The following is a 16,990-nucleotide window of genomic DNA, read 5'->3' on the forward strand; positions in this document are numbered from 1 at the left end:
GTAAGTTTATGCCGAATCGTTCAGAGGGCAGTAGTATCTTTCCAAAATGGCCGTCGTGTCTCGGCATCCCGTGTAAGTCTCGACCCGTCTCGCCACCTGGATTTCAAGTGTACCATCGTCGTCGCTGATCTCGGATGAGAAAAATAGATACAGTGAGTACCACCATACGTGTCAAATATTCTTCTGGTCTACTACAAAATTATTAATTACTAGTGAGTACAACATCTTTTTATATATATCAATATATATTTCGAAAACGTCTACGTTGTGTTTTATGGTTGTGTGTCCTATTGTTGCTAATGTCGAAAAAAAAAACAAAAAGGAATTAATTTCTTTCTTGAGTTTACTACGCAATCGGGGTGGCCGAAGAGACGCGAAGAGTCGATGTTTTCGTGCGCGTTCGTGCGTGAGAGGGAGTAAAAGAGAGAAAGAGAGAGGGAGAAATAGAAACAAATATATACGTAAAAAAGACAGAGAAACAAATAGACAAAGCAGCAGACTCTAGATAGAAAGGTTAGATAGAAAGAGAGAGTGCTACATCGTGGATCAATAAAACGATGGCGGGTGGTTATGTTTTGACGTTCGTATGCGTTTAAGTCTGGACTATCAGACTGCGGTGATAGTCAACAAGATTCAAATTAGGTTACTCCTAATTTTATTTGGTAATTAATTTATTATTTTTTCAATAAATTATTTTTTTTTTTCTGCGATGATACATACGTTTTATATGTACACTTACACATGTTTACAGGAGTGATAATATTTTGACATTTATATTCGTGTAAATCTGAAAGACTAGATTTTAAGGGTAGCTGTTAGAATTTAAATTAGATTAATGACCTTTCTCATTTACTTGACAACTAATTAATTATTTTCTTCGATCGGTTGTTCGTTTTTTGAGATGACACATCTGTTTTATATCTACTTACATATTCATGAGATTAGTTATGTTATGACATTTTGATGTGTGCATGTTTTGATTGTAGGGGTGACATAAGTTTCAAAATAGGTTATATCTTATTAATCCAATACCTAATCAATTATTTTCTTGAATCAGTTATTTTACAAATTCACATACAATAGGTTATGTTTTGACGTTGGTAAGCGTATATTATATATGAATTTTAGAAGAAGTTACGACAATTGAAAACAAGGCTATAATTTATTTACACACATCTTCATGTTTTTGTTTTCTAATCAGTTATGTTACAGTACTCTGTGTTGACACATATGCTTTATACGTACTTACATTCTCATACAATATTGCTGTCAGTTTTATACAATGAAATCACTGATTGAACAATTCTGAGCATTCAGATTTATTAGTAGGACTATATATAACAATTTGGTTGAAAACAATGGAAACGGCTGATAGTAGTGTATGCTATGGAATGATTGTGTTCAAATGATTTGATTGTTTTCTGGTAAAAAATCTGGTAGATGGAATATTGATTTTGGGAAGTCGATATTCTGATTATTCAAGAAACAATAGGAAAGTAAATATAAGAACATTGAGAGAAAGATGAGTATACGGTGAAGGAACCGTGTCATGTGAATATAACAGACGATTGATAACAATTTATAAAAATTTACCGATAGCAGAGATCAGAGATCGTTGATACAGTTTAATTATTTGTTTCATACACTTAGTGCATGTTGTTCTTTGCGAATATGATTACGTAAAGATATATATATACACACACACACACATACACCAAAAGCATTTAAAATTTAAAGTAAAGTAATAATACTAATGAATTGAATAATAAATGTGTAATCACAATATTGATGGATAAATATTTACGATCAGAGTTAAAAGCAATTAAGTGTAATTAATAATTCAACTAATTAGTTAAAGTATTTATTGCGTGCAATTTATGTGTTATTTTAAGTTAAAGAATTTTTTATTTAATTTAATTAACTTCACGTTTTCCCAAATATCTCAAAATCAAATCAACATTTTGTTTTTATTTATATGTATGTATTTTCTCAAAAGTTTCACTTACAAAATGTAAAGAGAAATGGCTAAAGTATATTTTAAAAACCTTTTTATAAAGTAACTAATCGAAAAAAGTTGTCAAAATTAAAAATAAAAAAAAAATATCATCAAACATTGTCTCAATAGTTTCACTTTTAATATGGAATTTAATAGGATGACCCCGAAGCAATATATAAGCAAATTTTGTATCAATCGAGTAATTGATATAAAAATTGCATTAATTGAAAACTGAGAAACGTAACAACTTGCCCCGATCACCTTTAAATTTGCAAAACCTAATTGCGCGAGCATGCAATTGGGACAACGTATTCAAGATTAATCTTATAATTGGAGCAATTTTAGAAACTCTGTAGCTGTACCGATGTACATCTACAAAAACTGGTACAGCTTGATAATAGAACTTATCAAACAATGCACAAGATTATCCTTTAGAATTTTAATCCATATGCAAAAGTAATTGTTCTATAAACAATTAATAGATAAACTCTATATACTTATCTCATTTATTTGGTCTCCTTTTTTCAACTTCTTTAAACCGTTTGTATTCTTTCCTTTCGTGAATTGCATATTTTTCAGGTCGTTTTATTATTGACATTACTCTACAATACGACGATTCATTGGCTTTTCTATTTTTCTTTTTTTTTCTTTTTCTTCCTCGTCGTCTATTCTTTTCGTTTTCTAGTTTATCTCTCTTTCTCTACACGCCCCCCCTCTCCACTTCCTATTGTCACTACTAAGCGAACAAATTTACTCAATTCCACGCAGTCGAACATGCTAAAGGATTCGAGAGTGAATTGGAGATGATTCAAGTGGTAGAGAAGAGATTCGAGAGAACTGTTCAATGCCAATGACGTGACAGCAAAATTTGGCCATAGTTTTGTTATCCATTATTCTCATTTCACAAATGTCGATATTACGTTTGGAATGATATTAATTGTTGGAAATTATTATCTATAGAATGTTCTGAGGCAGCTTTCTCGTATTATTTTTTATTTGTTTATATATACTTCATTATTCCAAAAGATATCAGATATTTTTTCAATAGTTTAATGTTTATTTACTTATCAGAACTATTATGCTAAAAGGATTTCCTTTGCACAACTAATTTCATTAAAATATTATACTATTTTAAAGTAATTATATTCGAAGTTCAGAATGAAAAGATAGAAGTCCGACAATAAGTAAAAGAAAGGTTTTGAGAGGGAAAATACTTCTTGCAAATCATATAAGTAGCTTAGACATATAATTAATAGATAATTGATCAATTTCAAATATACTGGCGTGTATGAGTGAAAGGAACTTATGTAATTAACCAATCTAGTAATAATTAACCTGTTTTTCTTTTTAAGTTATGTTTTTTCTATTCTCGGAAAAACATCATAAACATATAAAATAAAAACGACATTAAATATTTTTAGAAATAATAATAAAATGTGCATTATATATATAAGTCATAATTATTATATTATTTAGTATGTTCATTCAAATATCAATGAAATTAAGAATTATTTTAAAATTTTTATATTTTATTTCAATTCTTGTCATACTTATTAATGAAACACATTAAGTTGTTGTGTATAATAGCTGGTTAACAATGTGTTAAACGTTTGTAAATGCCACACACAACGTGATCGTCCTATTCACATTTCATATTGAAAAGTGATAGACCAGGTGACCGTGTTGCGCAATTGATGGTGCGCTTCGATTTATCGACACGTATTGAAACAAACGATATCGTTTTGCTTTGACATTTTTCAACATAAATTGAAACAATCGCAATTGTTTATAACTTTTTAAAAAAGTGTTTCTTTTTTTTCAAAAATTCTTAAAACTAAAACGATTAAGTTTTTAAAACAAATTTGTTATCAAAGCTTATGGAATATAATTAAAAAATAATTTTACAAGATTGTAATTATAACGAAATATTAAATTGGTACATAAATAATTTAGATTGTTATTATATCGAACTTAAAATTGAGTTTTATAGTTAACTTTTATTAAATTATGGTTAACAATAGGTAATAATGTACTATAAAATTGGAACTATTGATTTTTGTAAATATATTACTAATTTCATTGTTTGCTATTGTTCAATTGATGTCTTTAAATCAATTGTAGAAAAATAGAAATTAAATGATTTTCTTTTATGAGTTTAATTTGGCACATAAAGCAATATAATCTAGACGAGATCAGTACCATATTTTTGATCGAGGTACAATTAACAAATTTACAATTTTATATTGGTTGTGAAAATTTCTCGGTAGAAACAAAAACTTTGAAGTTAAAAAAAATGCGAATATCTGTGAACTATTAAAAAGAATGATTTGAGAGATATTATCAAAACTAATTTGAAAGATTACAAAGGAACTGAATGTTGATCATCAAATGATTATTCCCCATGTCCAATAGAATCTACTATTGTTTTTATTCTAACCTAACATTAACACACACCCAAAAAAATAAATAAATAAACGGTGCTTTTTGTACATGGCATTAAAGAAAATGGATTTGATTTCGTCTTAAAACCATTTGGGAAGATTGTGATTACTTCTGCCATTAGAAAGTCGAGAAGATGCTATTACAACGTCATTGTCCTTAACCCATCCTAAGGTTACTTTTTTCTGAAATGAAAGCTTTTAAACGAACGAGAGAAAGGGAATATCCGGCATCGAACGGGTGCGAAGTTTGTTTGATGGTTTAGGATTACTTATTGGCACGAATTTGACCCGAATACGGTTAGAATTCGAGCCGTGAAACCGTGAAGCAGTTTTCCGCAAACTCTGAAGAAGACAGCTTACATGATGATCTACCATGATGGTCCAAAACTACTTCCCTTTCTCTTTCTTTTTACTGCATTTTTCGTTTATCTTTTGATGGCTTATCGAATGTCTTGTTGAATCCTATATAACAAATGATTATCAATATAGTTTTGAGAAATTCAGACACCTCAGAGTGTTAACATCGGTGAGAAATAAGATTTGTTGTTTATACAACATTTTAACATTCATTATTCAAAACGACGAGTAATGTTTTTCTTTCTGTTTCCTTTTTTTTTTTTATCCAAAGAAGGAAAAAACTTGTTGTATGTGCCAAAAAAAGAATTACTCGCACGATTTATTATGAAATATGTTTTATTCCTACTATCTTCATTCGTACTTGAGTACTTTCTTTTCGATTCGTGCCAAGTTTATAAACCATTTGCATCCACAAAGTTTACTAATCACCGATTGCTGGATAATCCGTTTACAATGATGTTTCCTTATATGTCATAAAATGATAGGAAACACATATCATCTATGAATAACTCCATAATATAGAAATACAATGGCCGACATTTTTGAATCCGAATATTTTTAACAGCACAAAAAGAAAGAAAAACAACAAAGCGATTCATTGGATGTTTATCTAACAAATAGAAGAAATTACTGGTTTTTTGCAATAGATTTTTTAAAACTTTATAAATTTGTATGGGTTCATTAGGGCTATAAATTTTACAATCAAACACAGGGTTACGTCAGGGTAACAAAGGGTTTTAAAAACGCGTATTCTAAAATATTTTAAAGAAATAATGTATAGAAATGCAAGTAAAACTTCTACAGTTGTTTTCTCAGAAATGCGGATGTACATTAGAATTTATTAATAAGACCCTAAGTTAACGATCTATAGTCCTAATAAACTCATACAAATTTATAAAGTTTCAAAAAAATCTTGAAAAGAACAAGTGATGTTCTGTCCTTGTAAGTCACTTAGAAGAGAAACTATTTTTAAATTGTATTATTTATGTATTATTATATCCAAATGAAAAATTTCTCGTATTATGGATTATCGAAATGAGTACACCATCAGTCTCCTTAAATAAGTATCTGACATTATTAGGAGAAATCAAAAAGTTTGCCTCCATGAACTATACTTTTCAGAACGTGAAGTAGGGGACCAATTTATGTTTCCGAAAACAATCCTCATTTAATTCTTTTAATACTCCGTATATTATAAATTCATTTTTTCTTATTTGTCTATCTATTTAATTTATTTATCTAATTATCTATCTATCTAGTTAGATCTATTTTAGATTTCGAAGAGGACGGTACGACGAAATTATTCTTCGTCTTTCTAGATTACAATATACATTTTCTTTGATTAATTAATAATCATTATATTTAATATTCTAATGCATTTTTACTAACACTTTGAATTGATTAAATTAAAATAAATTTGTTTTAACGTTTTTCTACATCGATGCACTTTGATTACAAATTTTCATCTAAAAAGATATTTGATAGAAATTGTTTAATATTTGAAATATATTAATGGATATATAATTTTTTAACAAATGTTTTTTTTGTCTTTTGTATATTTCTTTATATTTTTATTTCTTTATTGGATACTGATTCTGATAGTAAAAAACATTTAAATAGCAGTAGAAAAAAAGGATGACCACTCGTTCGACATGATATTTATTATATTTTTACAGGTATACCAACATGTAGATTTTAATGTACGAGCTTTATTCTATAATATTTTCGTATTTGTTGATTTCAATTCTTATATAAATTCAATAAATATTTAATTAAATTAAATTTATTGCATTTATTTCTACATTGTCTTCATTCTAAATACACTATTTTAATTAATTTCAAGCAAAAATATAGTAAGTGTATTATTTAAAGATTCATACACTGTAGATTTGATTTTTTTTTAATACACTTGAACTAGAAATTTAACGTCTTTTTTTCTTATATTTCTGAACGTTTTTAGTTCACTTTTTAATACATTAATTGTTATTAGGATAAACGATTTATTACCGAAAAAGAACCTTTCTTAGAATTCTTTTTGTTTCCCCTCTTTTTTCTTATAGGAGAATAATAACATCAACGCCCCTATAGCCATTAAGCAACAAATGTCAAGAACAGCATTTTTCTTTCTAACACTTCGATGATCTTTATAGCACTTTTACCACCTACACCATTTATTACCCCCCGACTACTCTCCCTTCGTGAAGCTTTCGACATCCGAAAAAAGTCTACGTTATACGTTATTTTGTACGTTTTCGTACGTTTCTCGCGTGACAACGTAAATTCTTATAATTATTGTACATAGTAACTTACGATAAAATTGATTATTTAAGAACGATACTTTTACTAAAACATCCACCTAAACTTAAATGTAAATTAAACGAATTTTTATTTATTCAGTACTTTTTTTTACGACATAATAAAAGTCTTTAAATGCAGCTATACTTTATTATTAATGTAAAAAAATTTTAAAAAAGCAAAAAAAATATATTATTTAGTATTTGTTTATCGTAATACTTGACTTTTGTTATATATTACATGAAGAAATTTAATATGATTTACAACCATGTCGCTAAGATGAAATTATCGATCCATTAATTTTCCTTTCTTTTTTTTAGATATAACCACAGGAACCTTTTTAAGCTTTTAACACAGTAAAAAGTGTAACATTGTAACAAACAATTAATTTCAGAAATATTATTTTATATAAAAAGAAATGAAGAAATATGGTCTCTCAAGTTTAATATTTCTTATAATCTAAAAGATACTTTAAACTGCTTGAAATGTTTTTTATAAAACACAGACAAAATAATAAAGGTTTTTTTTTTAAAGAAAGTAGTATAATAAATAAAAAATAATTTAATTAAATTACCAGAAAACTTACCTACCAGAACAATGCGCAAATATTTTTGTTCAAAAATGACTTAAGGATTTATAAAAATCTTTAAAAAATTTAAAAACATACACATAAAATCGCTTAATTGTGTTTATGTGTTTTTATATAAATATGTACATTTGACGGAAAATTCTCGAATTCTGTAGAAATGTTTAATAGACTATTTGATATTAAAATAATTTTTTATAAATTTTTGTTACTAATACAAAACTAAAAATTTTTATCTATTTTAAAATTTTTCTACACTATTTTATTCACAACGCAATTATACTCATTTAGATTCATATGCATATTTGTACGTGAGAAAATAAAATTATATTATAATACTTCTATAGTTTAAATAATTGAGTGAATTATTTAATTTAAATAAAAATTCTTGTTATATTGGATTTATGAGAAATTTTGACTGTATTCGATTTCCATATAAAGAAATAAAATAAAGTGAACATTGTGAACAACTCATCAAAAATCGTGATGTCGTGATATCATTCATAATGAATAATAAAAACTGTAGAAATATTTAAATGTCAGATTTACGTCAATCGTGTGCCATTAAAAAAATATGCTGTACAAATAATTCGTTGAAAAATAAAGTTAATTAGAAAAATACTTATTATATTATTAATTTTTTGATATTAAAATTCTATACTGCATTTTACTAACATAAGTTTGTCTGAAATAAAAATTAGAAAAATTTTATACTATATTTAAGAAGTTCTTTAATTTTTAGAAAAGCATGAAAATATAAATTTATTTAAATGTAAATTGTCTTCGCCAAAAATCATAAAATGTATTATTATACAAATTTTTTGAAAATATAATTTAGAAAGAAAAATTAATAATTCAGAAAAAATGAAAATGTAAGTTTCATTGATTATAAGTTGAATACTTATTATTATTTTTATTATTATTATTATTATTATTATTATAATTTTTATTATTATTAATTGGCATTAGGAACTCGAAAGTTCATTGCCTCAAATATTAAATCCCGCTGGTGTCCCGTCCCGGAGCGCGATCCCTCCATTCGCGGTCTTTGTAACCTATTTCTTTAAGATCCCTTCTAATATTATCCTCCCGTCTACGCCTCGGTCTACATAGTGGTCTTTTCCCGTTTGGTATACCGACCAATATTTTGTGCGCCGTTCGATCCTCCCCTACGCGCGCCACGTGACCTGCCTATCTTAATCGGCGTGATTTTACGACGTTAATAATGTTCGGTTTGTTGTACAATCAATGTACTTCTACGTTAAGGAGTTTTCTCCATTCGCCCGTTTCCTAAACGCGTTTTACACCGAAGATTTTACAAAGAATTTTATTTTCGGAAACCCTAAATTTCTTTTCGTCCCGTAACGTAAGCGACCACGTTTCGCTACCATAAAGGACTACTATGATTGTCCTGTATATCCTGATTTTTAAGCGCCTAGACAGCAATCGCGAGCTGAGTAATTTGTTAACCGAATAAAAACATGTGTTGCCTAGATTGATTCTTTTCTTAAGCTCTTCGTTAATTTTGTACGTCTGGTTTATGATTGATCCTAAATATACCTAAAGTTGCTGACTTGTTCAAAAATTTTATCCTAGACGACCAAAGTTCCAGTATTATAAACATTCTGAATTCTATCGGTAACAATTTATTTGGTTTTTATCACGCTTATTTGTAGTCCCAGATCCTTTGTACTATCTATTAATATTTACGCGTTATTAATTAACAACTGTTTATTGTCGCCTAGCAAAGCAATATCGTCCGCGTATGTCAACAGTTGCGCTGTCCCGTTCAACTGCAGACCATCTTTACCTTTTTGCAGTTCTTTGACAGCTAATTCTAGTACTAAATTGAACAAAAGAGGTGATAATGTGTTCCCCTGTTTTAACCCGTTATGCATACTAAAAGCTTCCGACATTTGATTAGATATTCTTACTTTATCTCTAGTTTCCTTTAAACAAATTTGAACCAGGTTGAATCTTCTGTGTATCCCCTGTCGTATTAAAATTTCGAGTATTTTTTCCTGTTTTACTGAATCGTACGCTTTTTGGAAATCGACATCAAGTTGGTGTACCGGTTGATTAAATTCCAATTTTTTCTCTAAGATCTGCTGAATATTAAAGATCTTGTCTGTAGTCGATCTATTTCTCCTAAAACCGCACTGGTGATCAACCATTATCTCGTCCGCATAGTAAGATATTCGATAAGTTTTTATACCACGTTGGTAAGAGTGAGATAACTTGATAATAACTACAATTCATTTTGCCGCCCTTTTTGAAAATAGGTATTATAATTTACTTTTTCCATTGTTCCAGCAATTTTTCCTTATTCCATGTTAATTTAATTAGTTCAAAAATTTCTTCAATAAATCTACTTTTCCCGTTATTTGGTTAGTTCCGCAGGAATCGAGTCGTTACCCGGTGATTCATGATTTTTTAACTTTTTAATCGTGATTTTTACCTCTATAACAGTCAGCTCGCTAATCATAGGTTCCTCTGTGTGGAATTCGAAATTCTCAATTTCCTGGTCATTCTCGAATTTTACATTTAGTAATCGGTCAAAATAATTTTTCCACGTGTTTAATACCCCAATTGCATCCGAAATTAAATTATTGTTCCTATATTTCAATACTTCCGTCCTAGTTTGGAATCCTTTTCTGAGTCTATTTACTCCCACTTACATATCACGGACGTTACTGCTTTGGCAATTTTCATCTATTTCTTCAACTTTTTGTTTTAAAAATAGTCGCTTCTCTTTCTTAATTAAATTATGTATCGCATAAGTTGAACACTTCTTGAATAAATATAATAATCGGTAGAACTTATAATTTTTATTTTTTTCCATTTTATATACCTAAAATAAATAACTCTGTAATACTTTTTTAACACATTTTATTAGAATCCTTAAGAATAACTTTAAAGATGATAATTAAAAAAAATATCCATTTTTTTTTTGATATTGTGAAAAATGAAAAACCTTGGAAAACTGTTATCTACGATATAAAAGAAGACCAAAACAACGAATAAAATTAATAAACATCTAATCTCATATCATGGAATTTTCTCCCCTTAATGTTAAAACGCGAGTACTATGTCGGAAAAGAAATCTTCAAAGCACTCGCGCGCGTGTTTGTGTGTGTAATGTACAAAAAACATGTTATCAACACGTCAAACTAGCTTCGATATCAAAAGCTTTTCGATAGGATTACTTGTCACTAGCATACCTTCCTTCGTCGTCTCGACGATGTCAACTTTTGGTTGATTTATTTTTATATTTTCCCTTTTCAAATAAGGAAGTTTCTTCCGCAACAAGAAGGATGCAGGAACATCATTTTCAAAATTTGTTGCTTTCATGAACATTAACATTTTCGATCTAAGCGCTGACTATAATTGGCATTTTCGTAAAAGTTCATCCTGAAATATGTATCGTTTCAGGCACGTTAAGAGCATAATTTATGTTATTTATGTAATGTTATTTATAGTATTTATGTTATTTTTGTATTTATTTAATGTTTATGTTAATATACGACGAATATTATCCTGCATAATGTACCATTCCAGGCACGTAAAAAAAATTAATTTATGTTATTTATTGTCTGTAACTCTATTTATATTTATTAATTAAATAACTTGCGTAATAATGTTAATTTCATAATGAAATAATAATAACATTACCAAAAAGAAGAAACTTCAAAAGTTTTAAAATACAAATATATCTTCTTTATTTTTTTATATTTCTTTAAAAATTAATATAACATACTCTAGACAAAAAATAATAAAATAAACTTAATTAAATATACTTTCAATGACGAAAAAAAAATAAACAAGAGTCATCAAAGGGTCACAAGACCATTATGCTATCACAGAAACAAAATTTATAAGCATAAGAATGTCTGCAAAATTTCTACCCCCGTTTTTTCGCAAACAGTTAAATATTTCATTTTTTTTAAAAGTACCACAAACATTCTCATGGACTATTATAAGTGTACAAAGTTCGAAAAAAAACCTAACAAGGGTCAACTCTGACGGTACACTTGTGAGAACGAAGTCCTGTTGTAGAAGAACGGTTTTATTACGGTTTCAAAAAAATATTATACTTGAAATATTGTACTTAAAATGCATAAAGACAAGAGAAACGATTTATTCGTGCTGCACTTATTCTGACTTCTGATGCTTTTGAAATCTACAAAGTGAGATTTTTGTGATATAGTAGTGTATATTTTGTGGTATAGTAGTACGATTCCAAATTTATGATGGACATGTTTATGTTTCTCGATCCATGAAAATTGCACTGATTCTCTATCGCTTTATACTATTCTGTTTTGACACGATCTATTCTCATTTTTTGTTGTTCATCGAATTAGTAAATATGATCCTTAGTTATGCATGATAGGAAAGTTTACTTTTTTAACATTGGTATGTGTTTAAAAAGTAACCAATTTCTAATGATTAAAGCATAGTATAAACAATTGTGGGAATAGAGCCTCTATATTAATTTCTTAGCCACGATGCGTCACTATAGTGGATCACTTTAGTACCTTACTCGCTCACCATTTGTGTATCAACAGTATTATTAATTATTAAAATGATATGTTAAAGTATGTCTATGATGTTTAAAAAAAAAAATTATAATTTAATGATTAAAAACTTCATTCTCCAATGTACTCGCGTAGAGAACAGCAATTGTTCCTCACACATTGTAGCTGTACCGTTTACACCAAAATCTCGTTGAACCCTGCAATACAAAAAAACAACACCGCGCGAAATTCAGACGTGCCTGAGAAGTTAAATACTGTAATAAACATTCCTAAAAGAATTGTACGTTGGAATCAAATAGTTCAATGGAAGAATAAGAACAACCATAAGGAAATAAAAATATCTATTGTTACGTCCTAGAGGACGAGTTTAGATAAGTAGGAATAGTAATGCCTGTTTGTGGTCACTCTGCATTCACCGAGTTTAACCGGGACCAGGCTGGTTCGTTTCTCGTTTAAAACAGTAATAAAATCTAGCAAAAAGCGTACGGTAAAGAGGACTGAGGAAGGTTTGACGCAAGGGAGAAGTATTGGTAACCGCAGCTCTGGTTTAATAATGGTTTTAATAAAAATAAAAATGGTTGTGGTGACTTACAGTATTTAATACAATGGCTGGTTGCTCTCGAGATTGCGCAGGAGGCTTGGGGCTGCTTCTTTCCAAAGGAAGGTCGAACAACTAAAAGACTCGAAAAGTGAATTATTTGTCGTAACTGATCAATAAAACCGAATAATATTCAAATACTGAATAGCTGGACGCTAGTAGTGAAGAATTTACTGAACAATTATAAGTAACGATCGAGTTATAAAATGACTGGTAAAAATATAAGTTGAAGTCAAAACTATAAGTTGAAAAGATAACTGAAGTGTGAACTATAAGTGAAGTCAAACCGTAAGCGTAAACTATAAGTTGAATGAAAAACCGTAAGTAAAACTGAAGTTTGAAAAATAAAAACTGAAAGTTAAAAGTGAAAACTGAAAGTGCATGCGGGGGCGATGTCCTCTGGCTTTTATAGCCTCCAAAAGTCCTTCGAGGAAGGGGTAGCTCTGGTACCCCCACTCTTTGTCTTTAGCTGGCCCAAGCTTCCCGTGCATCCTCGTTCGAGAAGATTCTTACGTCCTCATGGACTACTAATACATACTTACATATTTATAACATTCTTACATATTCTATATATTCTTATAGATTAACGCTTGTGGATTTATATCTTCATCATATTCATCATATATCTTTGGTCAATAATACTTTGTCTCTTATTACTTGACTATATATCATCAATTCTTAATCAATAAAATCTTATTATTCTCAAACAATTACGTTTCATTATCTTTGATAAACTATATACTTAACACAATTCTACATTGAGACCATTTATTCATAAGTTCACATATTAGTCATGCATTCGATCATACACGTAGCTTCGCAAGTTACATTGTCTTGAGGCGAAAATTGTTAAAGATTATCTTTGGTTCCAGAATGTTTTAAAAAGTAATATTTCCGTTAGGCCTTCGTGACTTTTGCCAGCGTGTCTTAACTTGGCGACATTCAGTCGTGGAAAAAAAAAGGACGAGGAATCGTTCGAGAGAATTGTTTATAATATTTTGTTGCAAGGAGGTATGGTCATTCTCCAGGATTTCGGTAAGGGTTGCTTCCCTGCGTTGTAGTTGTCATTTTTATGTTAGGTTTCATGTGTTGAAACATAGGCGGTGCTTCTCGTTATTATGAATGTGAAGGAAATCTTTGGAGAGGTTTTATTTTAGTTGGTGGTGCCTCTACGCCTATGCATCAGTGAAATTTATAAGTTGGCTATTGGGTCCATGTAAGGAAATTGGAGAACGTTGGTGGCTGTTGAAAACTTTAGTCTTTCACATGACGAGTCTCATATTTAATTCTTTTTCTCGACATTTGTTTATTCGTTGATTGCCTTTCCACGCTGGTTAAAAGAAGGAACCCTATTCAGCAGGAAATATTTCTGTGATGATAGATATTGGTGCAACGGAAAATCTTAGTGTAGTGTCAGATTCTTATGCGTAGCTTTGGAGTGAAAGCGGGCACGTGCGTCACAGGAGGAAGAATGGTGTTCTTTGTTCTAGGAAAAAGGTTCTTTAGGAGATAGTTTATGGTTCCGGCTTATGTCTTGCAAGGGACGATCTTTCCAATAGTTTATTTCAATATAAAAAATGAATATTCAAGCAATGCAAGTAATGATTATTCTCTTATGCGTACTACTTATAATTGTTTCTATTGTTATTCATGCGAACTACTGGAATGATGTCTCGCGCAACTGGATTTATATCACTGCGAAAAATTTTGGTAGGCGAATCGTGGCGGAACGTCACTATGGTTCAGGTCTCGGTCCAGTTCAGCGGTTTAATTTTTTTCACGAATATTACTACACAATTTAAATCTAAAATTTGAGGAAAATTTATAATAGACGACTTTATTTTTTTTAGTCTTACAAAAAAACTCCCCTATAATGATATATATGTTACGATCAATATAGAGAACTCGAGTATCGTATAAGATGCCTTAGGTAATCTACAAAATGTCCACTAAGATTGAGCAATGTATATTTTGAGCATGTTTTTCGCACATGGCCACATCAATCTCTAAAATGCCCAGAGGGTATTGGTCAATCTAAAATATATGCTTCAGTTGACTGTTTTCAGAGCATTAAGGGTGGGAGGATTGATCTTAAACTTTTATAAGTGAAACAAACTAATATAGGTGTATATTCGTATAGTCATGAAATGATCTTCACTTTTCGTATTATGAAACGTACCTTTTTAACTGCCTAACTATAAGATCTTAATCTTTTAAACTACCAAGTTATAAGAGCAGAAGGGAGGTATGCACTATAGAAAAAGACACAAATCTATATATATATATATATAAATGTAGATTTTGTTTGTGCCTAATCGGTAATCTTCAAAAGAATTTTACTGATTGTCTTTAAATTTTAACACAACTTTGCATTTGCATACAGCTAGGTTTTTAGTATATTAATTTATTTATAAAATAATTAATTAATTTAAAAAAAAAAGAAACAGATACAGGTAAATCTAGCGCCATCTGTTGGCCATAGATTTTGGTGAGTGCGCGAAACATTTGAACGTAACTTAAGCTTTATCTGTACGACAATGTCATATTTTGGCTCACATGAGCCACATTAACGTGTGGCGGGGCACAGCTAGTTTAATATATTAGTAATTACAGTTATATTCTGTTATTTTGTTACCATAAAAATCAGCGTGGTACTCAGTTTCTGTTAACACTAAACGTTCAATGATTGATCGAATGACAGCGTCCTATAATTAATAAAGGTATTATAATTTTTAAAAATCCTACTTTTTGTACAAAATTTGGGAAAAACACATAAAATGTATGTTAACCCTTATCGGTCGTAATTCTCGTAATAATGTTACAAATAAAAATATGTCATTAATAATTGAATAACTAATAATTTCTCATATATTTCTAATACTTCTTCAAAAAAAAAAAAAATAGATAATTTCTAATAAATAATAAGCTTTTTCTTATAATACTGAACAATTTTGTTGCATATTTACCGAAACCACTTATAACTTACAATTAGTGTGAGCATTATTAATATAAAAACCTAACGACCGATAAGAGTAAAATCAATTTTGAATAAAGGAAGGTATACTGTTCACTATCCAATTTGCTAAAATCTTATTTTATATGATTATTTTATATGATTGTTCACGGTATGAATAGGTAAACATGAAGTGTCAGTAGGTTTAGTGTTAAAAACTTAGCTTTTCTTCCTTCTAAAATTACTTCATCCTAAACTCCCCCCCCCCTACTATTCTCTTAACACACTCCACTGAAACACATCTTAAAGATTGACCTAAAAATGTTATTGACATTATGTAAACATTTTTTAATCTCGATGCTTTGTTTCACTTACATGAGCTGAAAAACATTTCCTCTCTTCCCTATTGGTCTGAAAACAGTCAAGTTAAGCATATTTTCTATATTGACTAAAACCCTCTGTGCATTATATACAATATCTGTGGATTCTCTGCATGACTATACATATATTCTTCTATAAACACATGCATATTGCCGCTAGTATCGATCACGTATTTCAGACAAACATACACACCTAACAACTCTAAAATCTTCTAAACTTTTCCCAGTTGTCAATAGCCTAATCTAGCATTTATCCATACACATATGATTGATTATAGCTAAAACTTTCTGTATACTATTCTTTTTTTATTATATATATATTATTTATTATATATTATTATAGCACAGCTTATTGTAATGAAATATTATTTCTCTAGCTTTTTAACTAATTACGCATATAATTGGACATCATTTATCCTCATTTGTTTATACGATTTATATATTTCAAAGATATACGTGAAATATTTAACTAGACATGTTACTAAATATTAATTATAATAATAATTAGGAGTAAAAGAATTAAACAGATACTATCTTCTAATTAATAAAAATGCTATGACTTATGTATGTTATGCTCTTAAGAAATGAAAAATTTGTCCTTTCTTGTAATTGTAACATAATTATCCTGTAAAAAGAAAAATACGTGTGATAAAAATTTATGTCATGCAAAAGTGGGCCACGGGTTGCCACTCTAATCAATTAAATCTAATTATAAGTGTAATCATTTTTTCAAGCTATAATATTTATTACTAGTTGATCATGACTTCTGATCTACTATTTCTCTTTGATTGATTATTATTGATTCTTATTATTGATCTTTATAGCTATATTATTGAGTATTTTTATTAT

The 16,990-nt window shown here is 29.2% G+C and overlaps 2 protein-coding genes across 4 annotated transcripts in view; one reads left to right on the plus strand and one right to left on the minus strand.

Moving 5' to 3' along the window:
- The window catches only part of LOC107065387 (uncharacterized), a 51,433-nt gene continuing 34,443 nt past the window's right edge, over nt 1-16,990 (plus strand). The window contains exon 1 of one of the 3 annotated variants that reach the window (XM_089176168.1): nt 1-152. The gene's annotated coding sequence lies outside the window, so the exon portion shown is untranslated. Of the gene's footprint in view, nt 213-364; nt 663-16,990 lie in introns of those variants that run through there. The other 2 variants (XM_089176167.1, XM_089176170.1) reach the window with 2 other exon arrangements.
- LOC149031424 (uncharacterized) lies at nt 9,382-9,849 on the minus strand. The gene has a single exon (XM_089176176.1). The coding sequence runs from the start codon at nt 9,847-9,849 to the stop codon at nt 9,382-9,384; it is 468 nt and encodes a 155-aa protein (XP_089032302.1).

This window comes from Polistes dominula, unplaced genomic scaffold (assembly GCF_049000335.1).
Source record: "Polistes dominula isolate Pdom_NZ unplaced genomic scaffold, Pdom_raw_medaka contig_21, whole genome shotgun sequence".
NCBI classification, from domain to species: Eukaryota; Metazoa; Arthropoda; class Insecta; order Hymenoptera; family Vespidae; genus Polistes; species Polistes dominula.